This window comes from Pseudopipra pipra, chromosome 7 (genome assembly GCF_036250125.1).
Source record: "Pseudopipra pipra isolate bDixPip1 chromosome 7, bDixPip1.hap1, whole genome shotgun sequence".
NCBI lineage: Eukaryota > Metazoa > Chordata > Aves > Passeriformes > Pipridae > Pseudopipra > Pseudopipra pipra.
In genome coordinates this window covers 6,104,634-6,118,320 of record NC_087555.1, presented here as the reverse complement: position 1 = coordinate 6,118,320, position 13,687 = coordinate 6,104,634, and the positions used below count along the sequence as shown (strand labels likewise).

Below are 13,687 nucleotides of genomic sequence, written 5' to 3'. Positions count from 1 at the left end.
GGGAGCTGTGGCACACTTTTCTTCTGACTCTGCCTGACCTCTGGCACGGTATAGTTTTGTGGCTCTGTTCTCCTATGTGTAGAATAAGGATGTGGTTTATCCATGTCAAGTTTGATGAGTCTTATTTTTCACAGACTGAGCAGAGGGAGGTTGTTTCTCCCATAAAGCCTGAGAGGTCCAAGACATTCGATGTTGCCACCATCCAATGTAGTTGTACCCAGAGCTGAGCTGCTGAATCAACTGAGAAAATTCATGGGGGTTTTGGGAAACAGCTTTTGAATTTGCTAATGGTTCTTTTCTTCTGGAAAGCATCTGGCTTTGGAGAGAAAAATGGAGTTTAGGGCCTTATATTCTGAAATAAGCACTTTACATCAAAGTTACATATATAAGGTATGAGGTATGTAGGGACCTGTAAAAAGCTCAGGATCCCTCTAGAATAGGATTTTAAAATTGTGATCTATCATCTTAGAAACCTGTGTGCACTTTGTGAGAAGGTCCATAAAACATGAGGAAGAAAAAAGATTTGCTGTTAAGACATACATTTTCTATGTGTGGTTGCAAGCTCTCACTGTAAAATTTCTGGAGCCCATGAACTGAAAAAGATTAAATCTTCTTTTGGCAGCTCTGTCTTATATTGCAAACCCTTGTGAGGGCCCTGGGCCTGGAGGAAAAAAAAATTATACAGTAAGAAGAAACAATGGGCAAAGTGATTACAGCTTCACAGTTTTGTTTGTATACAGTTGGGAACAGGCTGTCTTTGCCTTAGAGGACGTACATTCTCAGGAGCTGAACATACGTGGCACCAGCTAAAATTGTGGGAGCATTTTTACTTTTAAGTATGTGGAACATCTGTAGGTCCAGTAAAAATAAAATAAAAATCCTGTGTGATTTGACAAGATGGGAGCCAATGTAAATGATCAATAAGCCAAATGTAGATGAAATTTCAGCAATTTTACAGCTTAGTTCATCTGCCACTTGAAACTCTCAGATGTCTGTGTAAGAAGCACTGTCATTCCTCTGGCTTGGTGGGCTGCAGGAGTGCAGGTGACTTGCCTGCTCTTTTTCTGAGCTTTGTGTCCTAGAATTCTTCTTGCAGTTGTGAACTTTTGAAACTTTTTTTCTCTCTTTTTTTTTTTTTTTTTTTTACAAGAGAAGGTGAATGGGGGTGGGCAGGAGGGGACTGTACTGTACTTGCCATTTCTATTTCACTTTTCAAGATTTTCTCAGCCCTCATGGCAGGGTGACCTTTAGCAGCCTCAAAATGAAGGAGTGTTGAGTGATATTTCATTTTATGAGATATACAATACAGGTGGCTAGTAAATAAAATACTTTGATGGGCAGAGAACTAACCCAGATGTTGGGCAAGTGAAGAGCATGTTCCCAGTTGAGAGCTGCCCTGTGGAGCTTCCCATCACTGTCAGCTTCTCCCTGTGTCTATGTGCCCACGTACTGTGGGAGGGCCAGAGGTCAAGGATGATAAAATAAAATAGTTTCACTGCTGAAAATCATAAGGAGAGGAGAAATGAGTGTAAACAACCCTGCAGGTTGTTCCTATCTGTGCCATGTGGTCCTCAGTCCTACCTTCCTGGTGAGGTCCAGTTGCTACATTCAGAGAGGGTGGGAACAGCTGTGAGAGTGAGGGATAACAGTAGCATAAGCCTGGGGGTAAACTGCAGGGAGATGTTTGTGAGTGTATTCAGAATGAAAGATGAGATTTGATTTGACTCCTTGAAGATTTGTGTATTCGTTATTTCAGCCATTGTAAAATCCTGCAATTCCTCCGTAGATCCTCCTGGACTTAAACTCATGTTACCTGGGCATGAACTGTAGGATTTTTCACCTAAAAAAACTTATCAACAGTGGAAAGTTTCATGGGTAACTAAAGGGATTCAGCTACTTAGCTGCTCTGAAGCCACAAGGGAGCCCCATGGGTGTACAGCCTTAGGTTAACTTTCTGAAGCCCGGATGGAAGCTGTCTCCATCCTAGAAAGCTTCTAGGATGGAATTGGAAACATCAGAGAGATGCCACCTGACAGGCCTAGAAATGAGTTGTTAACAGTCTAATTATTAGAACTACTTAGTCACCAGTTTTTAGGGGAAAATAAGTAGATAAATACTAGGGTTAGTACTGCAGATGGGAAAAGGGGTATCCCAGATAAAGTGTGCATGCAGATACAGTGGGTTGAAAAAGAAAAATGACTCCATGCTGTGTTCAGTCTCGGTGCTGAGCTGGATCTGACTTCTCTACATTCACTGACTTCAAGCTGCTTGTCTCCCCTCTGCTTCATTGCCTGCAGCTTCTGGCAAAGCCTGTTGAAGTTGCTGTGACTTTTCCCAAAAAACTTCAAGTGCCTTATTAACTAAACTGGGGTCTGATGTCATTTCTGTAAAATCTGGGTATGTTCATTTGACGGTGTGGTAAATGCTCTCCCTAAATGCCTGTTGTTTGAAAGCCCGCTGGTGCTGTTATCCTCCACTCCCTTTTTTTTTTTTTAATAAATGATTATGGGTTTTTTTCATTCAGCCTGTTGTTGGTGTGGTGTGCAATACTGCATGGTAGAAGTCTGTCACAATGAAAACTTCTCTGTAGGGTGTCCCTGCATTCAGTATTTCTCTTCCATAATAGTGATTAATGATAGCACAATGTTAAATTAGTATCAGGCTTTTTAGCAGAGCTGGTTGAGCGCAAAAGCATTTAAAGGTCTTATCATCATTCAAAAATCAAATTTAGGGTTGTAAATTGAACTTGCACTGTCTTTGGAGTTACATGCAATCTGGTAATTTCCCTCCGTTTGCTGTCGTGGTGTTTCCTGCTCCCAGCTGCCGATACCTGCTCATTGCAGCACCTGCTGCTGGGGTTAAGGGCTGGTAGGACACCATTTGGTCCTGGAGAGGCTGGTCCAGCATGAATAGCAGAGGAGAGTCTTCCCTTCAGAAGTATATAAAGAAAAACACCAGAAAAATATCTGGGTTTCCCCTCCACCCCTTCCTTTTTCCCCCATCTCTTACCTTGGGAGACTGCAGGCTCTCAAATGATTGTGGGCTGTAATTGGAAATTGAGTCCCTTCCTCTTAAAATCTTTTCATAAGGCTCTCTCCTACTTTATTAAATCATTAAATGAGTTTAGCAGGTATTAGTTTTGAGCTTTATTAATTGTGACTTGTTTTTCATTATGAGATAATTGTCAGTCACGAAACATAACTGCTGTAACATATCTAAGCAGACAAAAGTTTCCAGGAGGCAGGGAGAAAAGAAATGCAAAAAGGTCGCTTGTATTAAAACTTCTTGAAATAAATCCTTGCTAGAGGTATTTAAATGTTCTTGAAGATATCTTGTTTGGGATGGAAAACGAGCAGCTTAAAAGCTTCAGGAGCTCTGGCAGGAATTCGGTGAAGAACATGATACATTTATGGTTTGAGTTGACTTTGAATATATAACCAGTCCTACCCTCAACAGAAAACATTTCCAGTTTCTAAGCTTTCTTGGTTAGGTTGATTTACAAGCATGGCAGATCTATCCAGCTTCTTGAAGGCTTGGAGTACGCTGGAAGCTGCCAAGGGAGATTCAGTTCACTTTGAGACCTGGGGCTGCTTGCGGACAGAATTGCTCTTTATTTGCACATGCCAGGCAAATTCTGTGTTTTCTGTGGGTCCCCCTAAGTGTCTCCAAGTGCCCCCCGTGTTGAGGGGTACCACAAGGCTTATGAGCCCCAGTGGGCTCAGAGGTTCAGCAGTCCCTTCAGTGACAAAAGAGAGACTGGAACTGAAGAGTGCCAGGCCTGCCTGCTCAGCGTTGACAAGAGCAGTGCAATTTATCTTGAGCTTTTTTTCCAGGAACTTCTGGGAAACAAACTATGCGTAATTTTAAAGATGCTTTCATGAAACAATTAGGCTGCATTAAATTATTTCTACTTTAGTGTGTAGCGCGTCCTCGGCACAGACAGACCTTGATGTGCAGCTCCAGGGACTGGAGAACAAATCCAAGCTGCAAATCCTGTTTGGAACCTAATGCCTGGTAAATACAGTTTAAATTTTTTTTGGATTCTCAGTTATTAATCTAAATGTAATTCATCCTTCCACTCAGAAGAAATTACAGTTGTAATGCCAACATTTGCAAGCAGTAGTGAGTGATACTAGTAGCCTCTGAACACCCATTCTTTACTGAAAATAGATTTGCCACTGCCAAGCGATAAGATAAAATCTTTTCTGCAGATGATGGCTTCTGGAACATAAAAAAAAATATAGTTTCTGAGAATCCTGAGAGTAAAAGATATGTGGTCTTTCAGGGGCTGTGTCTTAGAAACCACAGTGCTGCTGTGATTCCAGTAGCCTGGCATTTCATCTGTTGTTTAATGGGCTAACGGAGTAAAATATCACCCTGTAATGATTCTTGAATGTGTGTGGGTTTCTTTATAGCCTTTCATGGAGCTGCAGGCTTCAATTTTGTCCTGAAGAAGCTCCTGATATAAATTGGTAATAGATCAGTAAATCAGATAAGACCTGCTGGTTGGGGGGGTAGAGGGCTGGAGCAGAGAGACCAGCAGCCACCGGTGATGGCAGCATGTCTGGCTGAGCCCCTGCAGCCTTGCTGCTGCTCTTTGCCTTCTCTTCCCTCCCCGGTGCTGGGAGCCTGTCACCTGATGGGCAACGGGGAGCTTGTTGACTTTTCATTGAGGCTGGAGTAAACAAATTCATCATCTCTAAACTGGGTAGCTCAAACTCGTTCTTTGAAGCACTCACAGGGGGATTCACCTGGTAAACTCTTTATCTTCTGTTCTTTACTTCATTAATGGAAGTGGTTCATTCAGGTACTGCTGCTGCAAATGTAATCTGAGGTAAAAGCTGTTATATAGAGTGAATTTCAGAACTGGAGCCTAATCCTGTGTTTGGCAGGACCTTGCTGTAAAACATTTAGCACGTTGTGTTGGAATGGATGTGAAAACAAAGAAATTCCCTGTAATAGCAACTATTAATATGAAGGTAATGTAGGATAGTAAGCCAAAAGCCAGGCATGAGCTCCTGCAAAGAAAGTCAGCATCATATTTGGTGTTACAAAGACAGTATCTCATGGTGGGGGGGGGGTGAAGTTGTCCCTTGGCTGTAACATTGCACCCAGTTTTGGACTGAACAAAAAAGGAGAAGGATGAAAAGTTTGGAGTAGAAGAGACTTGGGACAGAGCAAGATTGCTAGTGTAACATAGAAAAAGTGCTGCAGAGAAGGACATTTAATGAGCCATGGTCTTAAATACCAGCCGGAAGGACAGAAGGTGGGAATTAGAGGGTATCTTTGTAATGCTGAGGATGGCAAAGCATTGCAGTAGATAATCTGGAGAGGTCGTAGGATCTTCATCACTGGAAGGTGTTCGTAACAAATATGGTTGAATAGGGCTGTGTATTTGTCTCAGAGATATAGGATTTCTGTGTCAGAAACCTGTAGAGGTGAAGTGGGATTAGGTCTGGCTATATGTAACCTGAGCAACATGTGAGTTAGAAAAGACTGCCTCTGACTTCAGGCAGACTTGAGGTTCAGACTTCTGTAACTATTTTAAAGCTTCTTGGGAGTAACCTCATGTTAGTAAAATAATTTTGAGTTTCTTCTAATGTAGCCAATGAGCATTTTTAGGAGACAGGATTTACTTCTTCATCTGGTTGGTGACAGAAGCTGAGTTACTAGGTTAGGATTTTTAAAAAAAGCTTTGCTTGTAACCTGTACTCATTCATAAGCAGATGCAATTTCTTCTTAAAGCTGATATATATCTTTTGCTTACAACCCCAGGAAAAGAAGTAGATATTCTCCTGTGTGTACTTGGAAAGCTTCTACCACAGATTGCGATTCACTGCACTCAGTGGAGTTTGAGGTTGTGCAAAGCCAAACAGCTCTTTTATGGAGTCAACAGAAATGTTGGTTTTTAGGGCTTTTTTATCTAGCATCTTCCTAAGCAAAGTTGTCATTTTCCTCTCTGCTTACAAACTGTACCAGAAGCTAAATGTTATGTGCTGGAGTCAATCAAAAGGCTGAACCTGATGGAGTTCCTGTCATCATCTTCAGCTCTCCCTAAAGGATGAGGGCAGCTGGAATTAACTCTAGCAGAGTGAGAAGGAGCAAATACTGTATTAGGGTTATTGTCCAAAAGATCTATGCACCTTGGCAGGCTGATTTGTTTATAATCACCTTGCAGGAGCACAAACTGAGTGATCTGGCTGCAACACTAAAACCATTAGGAAGGAGGATTATTGTAATGAATGCAGGTTGACATGGAGAGCTCTCCCAGTCTCTCTGCACAACAACTGTGAGGGATCCCCCCAAAATATGTCTGCTTTTGGCTGGCTGTCAAATCCAAAATGAAACACCTGTGTGCAAGATAAACTCATGGCTATGAGTGCTAGCTGGTTGTCTGTGGTCCTGACCACCTGCCAGGCTTTAGGAACTTGCATTTATTTGTGTTTGTGTATATTTGATACCTAGTTGTGATTTTTTTGTTGTATTTTTTTCCTGGGTCATCTGTAGTAAGGGTCAAGCAGTCTGTGAATATGTTGTTTGTGCACAAGGTGGTGTGGCAGGGAATGGGAGGTGTATTCTCAGTTTGCATATTTGCATTTAATCTAGACCCTTCTGCTAACATTTCAAGCAAGTGCCTGTGGCAGTTTTGGACTTTGCAGCTTCATTTTTTGTTTTAGTGAGCTTGGACTCCCTCTTAAAACCATTCCCCACATAAGCACTCGGCTAACCCGGATGCCACTCCTTAACACAGAGGGGAGGATTCAAGGTCAAACTTGATGGTACTACCTCATTTTCTCTTAGTTCCATTAGCATTCACAACTGAGACTCTATTGTGTTTCAGTCTCACTGCAGAAATATATAGGCTCTCCATGAAGATAGGATTCCATATGTACTGCTTTCGGTGAAATCTCTTTATCTTCGCAGTTGGCCAAGAATAAATAAAACAGCCTTATGGTTCCCGTGAGTATACACTATATGCTTCAATTATTGGTGCATTATATTAGTAGCAGATGCTACATTCCCCCATATAAAAGGGAAGAAGATTTCTGAACAGTAAAACCAAATTTTTTGCTTATGTGCCGTAATTATCACCATTCCTTCATTTCAAAGGCATCTGTCTGACGTAGCCTAATTGTGATGCATTGTATTACCATTTGCATTACATTTTGTTCCTGCAAATAACAGTGACAGTGGTGATTAAGGTTGCAGGAGGATTTCTGCTCTGTTCAGGTACTTTGAACCTTGCCCTGTAGCATTTTCTTTTTAGCCTGAATTGTTTCAGGCATGTCTTCTGGGTATGTCAAATTGCCAATTTGCCCTCGAGAGAGCTGGTGTGGATACAGACCTTCCCGCTAAAGGCTGTGTGGTTTGTGCTGCTTGAGAGCTATCCAGTGCAAGGGCTGGACAGATGTACAGCTCTGATATCTCCAAACAGAACTTGATTTGCTTTTACTTCTCTTAAATACATTAGTACCATGAATTTTGTCTCTTTTTTTAGAGTTTTGGGCAAGGAAACCTATGGACTCGCTTGTTCTCAAACTACTCAACAGAAAATTTACAGGGTGCAAAAAAACCCCACAAAAGTGAGATTGGAACGAGCCTTTTTGCTGGCTACTTCCTGTAGGCTATGGTATGAAATAAAATAGACAGTTTTCAATAATCTTAACAGGCTTTCTCCCCGAAGGACATAAAACTTACATTACTTCAGTGTCTGAGTCCACAGCTCCAGCGTGCAGAAATGTTGCCCTTCGTCTCTTGCAAAGCCCAGCTGAGAACTGCTCTGCAGCGTCACCTCCCTTTCATTGTAGGCAGCATGGTGGTAACACCAGAAAAGGTATTTCAGCTGTCTCAGATTCTTGTACCCATAAAACTTTTCTGATATACTTCTAGCTTTGGCACACTTCTCCCTGACATGTTCTGACCCTCAAGAGATCCGCTCTTGGTAATTTTTCAGACTAACCTGTGTCTGCTGTGAACTCGAATGTGTTCCTTACCATGGGATTTCATCCCTGTTGCCTTTTGCAGCTTGAACCTTACTGGAATAGGATGGCATTTTCCCCCTTGTTTAACACACAACTGCATCCTGCTCTGCATCTGTCCCTGCACCTGTCCCTGCCCGAGAGCTGATGTGATGGAGGCAGCTTTGCAGGGGGACAGGCGGAGAATGAGGACTTGAGCGTGTGAGTAGCTGCAGCCCCTCTCAAAATTGCCATGTAAATATTGTTTCCCTGAAAAACCTCTTGTGAGCTGTCTTTGGAGATGTGTTTCACTCTAATTTGCTGCCCTACCTGCAGTGTTCAGTCAGCATGGCTGCAGCAGGAGGCTGGCTAATAGCAGACCTTTTCGGAGCCAGGCGCTTAATGGGAACAGTAGCAGGCCCTGAGGTGTGTTTATACAGTCGGTCTCGCTTCCTCCATTCCTGTGATATATTAACTACTTCGGAAGTTTCCCAGCTGTTTCAGGGGATAAATAATGGCAGCGGGAGCCCATATTTAACCTTCACTGTTCAGGCTGCACGCTTTGTAGCTGTCGTCTTTTTATGTGCATGGCTATCTGGGAAAGGATATCTTCAGACATCCTCCCGCTCTCTCGGCTGTGCTGTTCCCCCTCTGTGCCTGCTGCCACGCACATGGAAAGGCACAGCCACTCGTGTTTGTGTCAGTCAGAGAACGGCCTTCATCCCCCTGCATTTATGGATGCACCACAGTGTGGAGGCTGGCTGCCCCAGCAGCAGTCAGGGAGTTCCCAGAGGCTCTCTCAGCAATGCCTTTGCATCCTTTGTCTCCAAGTTATTTGCTTAGATGTAGCCTGTCACTCACTTTTGTTGTCAGTTTGTTTTCCTCTAGCTCAGTGACTATCAAGTAGAGGTGATTTGAGTTGTTTTTCTTTGTTTCAGGCAATGATAAATAGAGATGCTTTGGATAAAAAGCAGTGAATGTGAGATGTGAGATTCCCTACACTTCTTACTTCCCAAAAAGGCTCCAGTCTGGAAAACTCCTGGCCTAGCATGAAAGAATTTAAGGCATTAGCTGTGACAGTGTTGCACCAGGCTGCACTGGGAGTCAAATGCAGCTACGTTGAGACATCTTGGTGATCCCTACTTTAACTCAAATGTTACTTACCCGGGATTAAAGTTCTTGGTTTTAAATGGATGGAAAAGAAAGAATCAGATGTTTGGGTAGGCTGAACTCCCCTTGGGTAAAACCCAGTGGTCACCATGGATAGCACTGTCACTGAATGGCATATGAGCATTTAATGCATTGTGGGTCTGAAGATATTAAATACTACACTATTTGGAAACAGGAAAAAAAAAAGGGTCTATTCTGCATTATTTTGGGCCACAAAAAACTGTCATTGCATATCCTAATGGATACTAGAGCCATAAAAATAGAGGACTGCATTTGGGCATGTGGGGCTGAGTGCATAGCTGCTGGTCTGCTGGTGTTACTGACCTCAGGCAAGGAGCTTGACCCTGTAGAAGATACTGACATGCTATTTGGGGTGACTGCAGAGAGGTGAGGGGTGTTGATATGCACCGTCAGTGCAGAACATGTGATACCTTTTGTCCTTAGCTGTTGCTCATGATCTGCAGTAATGAGTCACCTGTACAAAATCCAGGGACCAGAGAAGCAGGAGAAAGTTTTTTTCACATGGTAGGAAATCAGCTGTAGAAAAGCTATGAAGGTGGGGAGGGGAAGAACAGGCAGCATTATTCTCCTTCACATTTACAGAAGGATGAGGATTGGTTTGGTTATCATTCCTCTTACTATCAAATGCTGTGGTACATTAAAATCTGATTGAGGGAATAGGTGTCCCAAGGTGCTATACAAATAATGTAGAGATAGTCCAAGTCCTCACGGTCTTGCAGCACAGCATTTGGACAGCAACAAGTAAACAGGCAAATAAGATAGAAAAAGAAGGTGGCAAGATTGCAGCAGAGACACATGGGCATATATGTTTATTTTGACCATGGAGTTGGTGGCCTCAGGTACTTGTAAGGCCATATAACAAACTATATCCAATAGTCATCCTGGTCTTTAGTAGCATATGAGAGTACACAGAGAAATTTGAAGTAATATTAGGGAAGATTATGTGGCTGGGCAGAGAGAAGAGACAGCTCTGTGTCTGCTGTGGGTCTTTTGAGACCTGCTGTTTGGATTCTGTGATGAAAAGTTTTGTGAGAGTATTTTGCTGCAAAATTTCCTGGTTTTGCTTGTCTTACTGCTTTACATGTACTTTGGTGTCCCCCCAGACAGCCTCTTTCACATTAGTGCTGAGTGCCTCTGTCTCAAGCGTTTCATCAAGGTACCAGCTTCAGGAGCTGCAGGCTGAGACATTCCTACTCTTACAAAGGATGCGTGAACTTTAGGATCATTCAGAAGATACAGCAATCTTGCACTTTAGTTTTTGTCTGAATCTAAATTTCAAAATGGAAAGGGTTTCTTCATGATGGTTCAAGGGTACTCACCTTTATTACGTTCACAAAATGAAAATTCATGCTGTTCCAAAACAAATTGACTTCTGTCCTTGATACAGAGATGAGCACGATACTGTTTTCTCGTGTCTCTGACTTGGAGGTTATAGAATTATTGTTGCTGACTGTAAAGTATATCCTTGATTATAAACAGTGCTGGAACATTTTGTTTTAAAGCATCGGGTTTGGGACATGTGCAGTTTATTTAAGACTAGCTCTGAAACCCTGAGTCCGGTATCTGCCAGCTAGAAAGAGCCTTTTGCTTAATGAAGTTCTGGGAGAGGCAGTGGGAGCTGTGATTTGCTAGGAAATAATCTGAAGCAAACTGACAGTAGAGAGTTTTTATGCACTTCATATTCTGCTTGTTCTCAGTCCATCTCCCCTTGGACTCTCAGCAGTATCTGGTAAGAGAAGCTCATCTCTGTGTGACTTGGGGTTAAAGGTGTATGACCCAATTGACCAGACAATTCAGTGTGGTTGGCTTCAGGCATTGCTCCATTCCTGGTGACTTCAGTGGACTTGTACAAATACTAAATGAAAAAGATCTTTTCTCCCTCAATTGGAAACATAAAAAAACATGTGCATTTTCAGCTTGGGAGCAAGTCCTGAAAAACCTACTATCTTATTTGAGTGTATTTGGGGTCCAGTCTTCCTTTAAAGCCAAAAAAGCATCCTTGCGTCGTCAGGGTCCCGAAATCATTTTGATAACCCTGTCTGAGCAATAAAACAGTCACAACTCTCTGTCCTTTTCTACTACTTAAACAGGTGAAAGTTAGCAAGTGCTGTTACATCTCTCTTTGAGTTGCTGGTTTTATTTGACTCCGGAGGGATGGCAGTGGAGGATCCTTGCTCTGCTAATGAGTAGTGCTCAGAATCCATTTAAGCCCCTTGGAAGCTCAGCAGCTGAACAGGTAGCCCCCGCTGATGTCTGCAAAGCTCCGCCGCTGCACCCTCCCTGCTGCGCCTGGCGATAAGGCACAGCTTGAATCTTCAAATGCCACTGGGAGGATGATCAATCTCAATCCAGTCCTCCTCCTCTCCCCCACACAACTTCTACTGAGAAAGAGAAGAACACATAAGAGCAGTGGCTTTAGGGCGTGGGAATTTGGAAGGTGGTTGAGTTTAAAAATCAATCATGACCCACAACAAAGGGCTTGCAACTCCATCTCGGGCGGTGTTACTGCTGCGCGATCCCAAAAGCAAGTAAAAAAACCATAAATGCACACACAAGCAAAGAAGAAATTTTTTGAATTCTTATTATTATCCTCAGTGGAGGAAAAAACTGCTTATTCTATCCACTCACCAGGCAAACTGAAGTTAAAATAAGATAGAGGGGATCCTACTTATCTGATGTTTGCAGCAATGCTATGCATATGATATGCAGGAGGGAATTCACATAACACAAGATAAAATCTAACATTAATCCCCAAGAAACGTCTTACAGACCTGAACACAAGATGCTATGGATTTTAATCAAGGACAGGGCGTTTTGAGTAATACATTTTGGATCTTTTCCTTTGTTTCACTAATTTCAGCAGATGGAACATTTTCAGGCATTTACCTGTTTCTGTCAGCTTTTTAAAAGGGAGTAAGACTTAATGTTTCAAGTTTTGTTTTTTTTTTTTTAATTTTAGGGATGGGTTGACCCCCAGATTCTCACAAAGGTCTCCTCCTTTCTGCTGGGATTTTCCATCACATTTGGAGAGTGCTCTATGTAACTCTAACACTGTAAGAAAGATACTTTAAAGATAGGACCTAAAAATCCGTATCTTATCTGCTTTGTGTCAAAATGTATTTTCTGGTAAATCATGTTTCAATCTATGGGATGTAGCTCTTTATACTACCTGAAATCCAGGCAGTGATTAAATGCTTGCCTGGTCCATAAGTACACAGAGAAAGGCTTGGAAGTTTTAAAATTAGGTGTGAATTCTAACAGGGAGGTTAATTTAGTTGATGCTGTTTAAACTAAGAAGAGATACCCTGTTGCTGTTACTGATTTGACAGGCCGCTGAATTAAAGGCTTCAAAAACAGGAACGAAAATTCTCTTATTTCAGGCTTGGTGGTGGTGTCTTGCACCTTCCTGACCTTGAAACCATGTTGCCATCTTGCTTTCTACTTGGGTGTTCCTCCACTGGCTTTTATTTTACTCCTTGGTTTGGCAGATCCCACAACTTTGATTATATGATGTTGAGAATACCAACTGTCTATCCCTCTGAACTCTTTTTCCAGGTGAAGATTTTGATCTGTGAGTCCTTCCTTTGCAATAGCTTTTTCTCCTCTCTGGTATTTTGGAGACCTCTTGGTTTAGACCACTTGAAATTGGGATTTTACCACTGTTGCTCCAGGAGCAGAGGTGGATTTGAGCAGCTGGGGGACAAGTGTGAGCCATCTGGGGAGAGGGCTGGAATTCAGCTCAAAATTTGGTGCCGGGTGAGGTGCTGTTTTCTCACATACATCCATGGGCAGACAGCAATTCTGCACTGACATGCAGAAGAAGGTGACAGTGATCTGCAGCCACGTGACTGAAGGCAAAATACAATCGACAGATATTGTTACACCCAGAATATACCTAAAATGAAAAAAAGTGGTGTCAGAGGTGATTTCCCCAAGCTAATTTCCCCTAAGCTATAGACTCCTTCAGAATGAAGTGATCTAGCAATGGCAATGATCTGATGGGGAAAAAAAAAAAAAGAGAGAAAATGCCTGAATTTTCCATTAAACTTCTTTTATTGTTAAATGCAATAGTCTGCAAAACATGGAAATCTCCTTCCTGTCTGCTTTTACATCAGAGCAAAGGCTTAATGTCTGCGTGTACTCCAGTCTGCTCTTTGCAAGGTGATTTATCTGTGTCAAGTTTGCTGTGTGTCTATAAAACCAGGAGTGTGGCTGAGTAAATTAGAACTGAATGAAAAGTTTTTTGTCTGGGGACCAACAAGATGAATCCATCATATAAAATGAATCTGAATTTTTGCCGGGTAGTGTCACTCGATAGTGTTTCACATTATTTCTTACAAGACTTTATAAGAACTGTAGCAATTTCTCCCAGCTGGGAAAAGGGAGATTTTCCAAAGTTCGTACATTTGCTTTTTTTAAAGTCCAACCGAACTTTTACAAATAACAATGTTAACTCCAGATCTAGAAATAGGTTCTTGTCTGCTGTTCTGTGAGCTGTCACTTGCAGAGGTTTTTTTTCAGGATGATAGAAAAAAGTA

General features: G+C 42.1%; 1 protein-coding gene across 5 annotated transcripts in view; it reads left to right on the top strand.

Annotated features, from left to right (window-relative positions):
- Window positions 1-13,687, top strand: part of ERBB4 (erb-b2 receptor tyrosine kinase 4) — a 605,204-nt gene that overhangs the window by 198,479 nt on the left and 393,038 nt on the right. The window contains exon 1 of one of the 5 annotated variants that reach the window (XM_064661952.1): window positions 3,993-4,014. The exons of the other annotated variants lie outside the window; for them this stretch is intronic. Coding sequence (XP_064518022.1) covers window positions 4,008-4,014 — 7 coding nt within the window. The 5' untranslated portion in view covers window positions 3,993-4,007. Of the gene's footprint in view, window positions 1-3,992; window positions 4,015-13,687 lie in introns of those variants that run through there. 5 annotated transcript variants of the gene reach the window in all.